Source organism: Chaetura pelagica, unplaced genomic scaffold (assembly GCF_000747805.2).
Source record: "Chaetura pelagica isolate M959 unplaced genomic scaffold, ChaPel_1.0 scaffold876, whole genome shotgun sequence".
In the NCBI taxonomy this organism is placed as follows: domain Eukaryota; kingdom Metazoa; phylum Chordata; class Aves; order Apodiformes; family Apodidae; genus Chaetura; species Chaetura pelagica.
In genome coordinates, this window is record NW_009953514.1 from 80 (window position 1) to 4,107 (window position 4,028).

At 42.0% G+C, this 4,028-nt stretch overlaps 1 protein-coding gene across 1 annotated transcript in view; it reads left to right on the forward strand.

The window, feature by feature from the left end:
* Positions 1-1,869: 1,869 nt before the first annotated feature.
* The window catches only part of LOC104390358 (tripartite motif-containing protein 7-like), a gene marked incomplete at its 5' end in the record, with an annotated part of 12,352 nt that continues 10,193 nt past the window's right edge, over positions 1,870-4,028 (forward strand). Inside the window, one exon of the mRNA XM_009999469.1 lies at positions 1,870-1,956. Within this exon, the coding sequence (XP_009997771.1) occupies positions 1,870-1,956 (87 nt within the window). The remainder of the gene's footprint in view (positions 1,957-4,028) is intronic.

Below are 4,028 nucleotides of genomic sequence, written 5' to 3' on the forward strand. Positions count from 1 at the left end.
GGGGTGTTCAGTGGGGACCCCCATTTTAGGGGCTCAGATGCCACCGGGAGACTTGGGGACCCCCTTATTTGGGGTAGGAATGCACTGGGGACCCCTCCCCCCCTTGGTGTGCAGAATGGGGACCCCCATCTAAGGTGGGTGCTGTAGGGGCAGGATTTGGGGTGCCATAGGGTCTTAAATCCTCCTCCCCCCCAAAATGGGGACCCCCCTGAGTTGGGGGGGGGACAGAACTGGGAGGGAACTGGGAACTGAGAGGAAGCTGGGAATCCCTGGGGTCACTTTTGGGGGGGGGTGAGTGAGCAAAATACCTCAGGGCACCCCCAAAATCCTCATCACCCCCATCCCTGGGGTTGGGGGCAGAAATTTCCTGGGGTGAGTTTAGAACCTGCTCCCTGGGGGGGGGTTATTTTTTAACCCCTGAGCAGAAAATCCCCCCAAAGTGACTGTTTCCCCACCCCTGAAAGAAGGGAAACGAACCAAAAATGAAGGAAATGAACCAAAAATTATGGAAATGAACCAAAAATGAAGGAAATAACCCCAACCCAGGGCATGGTGACGCAGAGCGAATACGGAACCTGATCGATCTCCACCCAAACCACGATGGCCATGAAGGGAAAGATCACCCCCCTTGTCACTCTGGAGGGGGGGATTTCCCTGCTAGAAGTAATGATTAATGACTAATTAAGAGGCTTGTGAGAACCACCCTGAACAGCCGGGCCTGGTTTTGCTGCCTGGGGGGAAGGAAAATCAAGATGCCGGACGGGGAAGCGAATGTTAGGCGCGCAACGGAGGAGGAGGAGGAGGAAGAGGGTGGCCCTGGAGCCACTGGGGACTTAATAATCATTAATTTTGCATATCAGTGATAATTATTATTATCCAGGCAGGTGGTACCAAAGCTTTTTATCACCTCCAGCTCCTAAATTTGCCATTTTAGGCCTTTTTTTAGGTGTCGTTGTGTTGTCCGGCGCGGCCGCCATTGAGCCCTGGTCAGGCTGTTCCTTTTTTGGGCTTGTTTTTTGCCCTTTTTAATCTCTTTTGGTGAGTTTTAACAACTCCTTGCTGCTCCTCGGGGCTGGTTACCCCCTTTTTTTCCCCTTTTTTGCTTTTATTTGGTGCTTTCATTCTGCATTTTCCTGAGGGCAGCTGGTAAACAGCAGCAAAATCTGTGTAGCTTTTGAGTTTTAGTTCCCAAAAGGTGTTTTATTTCCTAAAAAATGTGATTTCTTTCTAAAAAACTGTGATTTATATCTAAAAAACTTAGTTTATTTCCTAAAAAACTTGGTTTATTTCTTAAAAACCTGGTTTATTTCTTAAAAACTGATTTATTTCCTAAAAAACTTGCTTTATTTCCTAAAAAACCTGGTTTATTTCTCAAAACCCTCCCCAAACCCCTGCAGCTTTTGCCTGAAATGAGGACATTTAATAATAATATTAACAATAATATTATTTTCTAATAAATAAATGGTTGTTTTATAACAACTCTTTATTTTTTAATAAGCCCTTATTTTCTAATAAGTATTAAAGCCATTAATAAACATAACAAGCCACCTGGGGGCAGTGACCCCTCCATTTTGGGGTTGATTTCAGCACCAAGAAGTTCCAAAATTGCCTCTAATTCTGAATTTTTTTAACCTTTTGGCTTGAAGGGACAATTTTGGGGCTGGTTGAGGAAAGTTTGGGGGTTTTCTTGGGACAGTTTTGGGGCGGGTTGAGGATCCAAACGACGACCTCACTTGGCTTCGTTTCCACCTTGAGATGTGATGAGTTTTGACCAATTTTTGAGCAGCACCACCAAAGAGAACCCCCCACAACCCCCTTCCCTCCATCCTCCTGATCCCAGAATTCCCACCAACCCTCCCATTTTTCCAGGAGGTGCCTCAGGAACATTTGAGCTCCTTGAGGAAAAGCCGCGAGGAAGCCAAAGCCGAACGGGAACGCCAGAGCCAGGAGCTCCTGGTGAGTCCTTCAGATCTCCCTCCAAACCCTTCCATGACCACCAGGATTTTCCTTCCTCACTTGGGAATTTCCCTCTGGAATTTGCAGAAACAGACAGAAGTGGAAAGGCAGAAAATTGTGGCTGAGTGTAAAGAGCTCCGGGGGTTCCTGGAGGAGAAGGAGCAGCTCCTGTTGTCCCGGTTGGAAGAGCTGGACAGGGATGTCCTGAAGAGGAGGGATGAGAGCATCTCCCAACTCTCTGAGGAGATTGCCCAGTTGGACAAACTACTGGGAGAACAAGGAGGAAAACATTATGAGAGCCAGAAATAAAATGTAGAGTGAGGGAAAAGATTGCAGTATGGGAGATGGGTTAGATTAACTCTGGCCATCCAGGAATGAGAGTGGCAGCAAAATAATCCTGCCTATTGATGAGAGACCACCAGCTATTTCTGGAGAAGCAATGCCTTGACAGGCTTAGGTCTCCATGGTTCACGAACTTTTCCTATGTTATGTTCATAAAACTTTAGTTTCCTGGAGCACATTCATATCTACTTTATTTCAATACATGGATACTGTGAAAGGAGTTGAAGAGAAAGTGGTGGTAGTGATGTGTAACATGGAGACACCATACAAAGGGAAGTGTAGAAACAATACACCTACACTATCTTGGGAAAGATCTTGGCTGCTCCTGGAGCTATAGTCTGCTCTTCATTTGTCCATCCTTCACATCTCTGGGTGCTCAGCTACACACCTGACATCTACCCACTGCTTTTTTCACTAAAGTCAGTGGTGAACATGGTAAAAAGGGAAAACTCTCGTGGCATGGATTTTAAATTTAAACTGTGTTCTTTTTCTCATTGATTTCATTTCCTTACTTTATGCAAAAGGCCAAACTGAATTAATTACTTTTCAAACTTTACCTAAATCCTTGTATTAACTACTGAATAATTTCAGGTTGATTCCAAAGTTCTTGTATCATTCTACTACCATGGCCCAAAGAATTGTACCTACATGGATTAATTCCTTTCTTGATCTCTCAAAAGGCAAGAAGAATTCCAAGTAGCTCAGTAGGTCAACTTATATGCTGTTGTAGTAGGAAATGGCTGAACAGTGAAAATTTATGCTTATGCAACTGTTATTAATTTCTCACTCAATGCAATGATTCAGTGATTCAAAATGCATGGATGCATGGGTCAACTGACCATATTCTCTTAATCAGATTCACCCTGCAGCAAGAGAAGAAAAGTTGCTGGATTATATAAAACGAAACAGCAATGCCACAAAAGCAAACATTTCTGTCTCTATTAAGATACTAATGGTAAATACCAGAATGTGTCAGTTCATATTTTTGCTTCAATACATTAATAATAAAATCCTCCACATGCTTGCTTTGAATCAAATAAAGTTGCTCTGCATTTCAGGATTCTAATGGAATATCAAAGGATCTATAGAAGAGTAAAAACAGTAGAAGAAAAAAAAATAGTGAATTATAAATACAATATTATGATCTAAATAACATGACTCTATTTAGATGCAAAGTTTTAAAAGCTGTAAATTTCTACAAAAACATTTAGGTGTATGATGGCAGTTAGGTAACTCTATAGGTTAGTGATGTAGACAAATAAATGTAGGCTATATCCAAGCACAGAAACTCCAAATGTTAATGTTCATGTTGTTTCAAAAAGTGATTGCAGAAAAAGTAAGCACACTGTAATTTTCATGTCAGGTGACATTTTGTGTGTTATATATGTTTGAGCATGTGAATGCATATTAATACAACACTATTTAATGAAGAAGGTTTTGTTAACATTCCACCTTGAATGGCAATATCTGCATATTTTCAAATCCACTGAATATCAACATGGAAATTTTGTTTACAAGTTGTAGTTCAACGATTCATTAAATACCTCTTATTTAAGAAAAGATATATTCCAGTATGTAAGGTGCCATTGATGGGGCTGTAATCCCTGGCTTATCATCAGATATAAGTAGAATCACAGAATCATTAAGGCTGGAAGGGATCTTAAAGATCATCAAGTTCCAACCTCCCTGCCATGAGCAGGGAACCCCACCACTAGACCAGGTTGCACAAA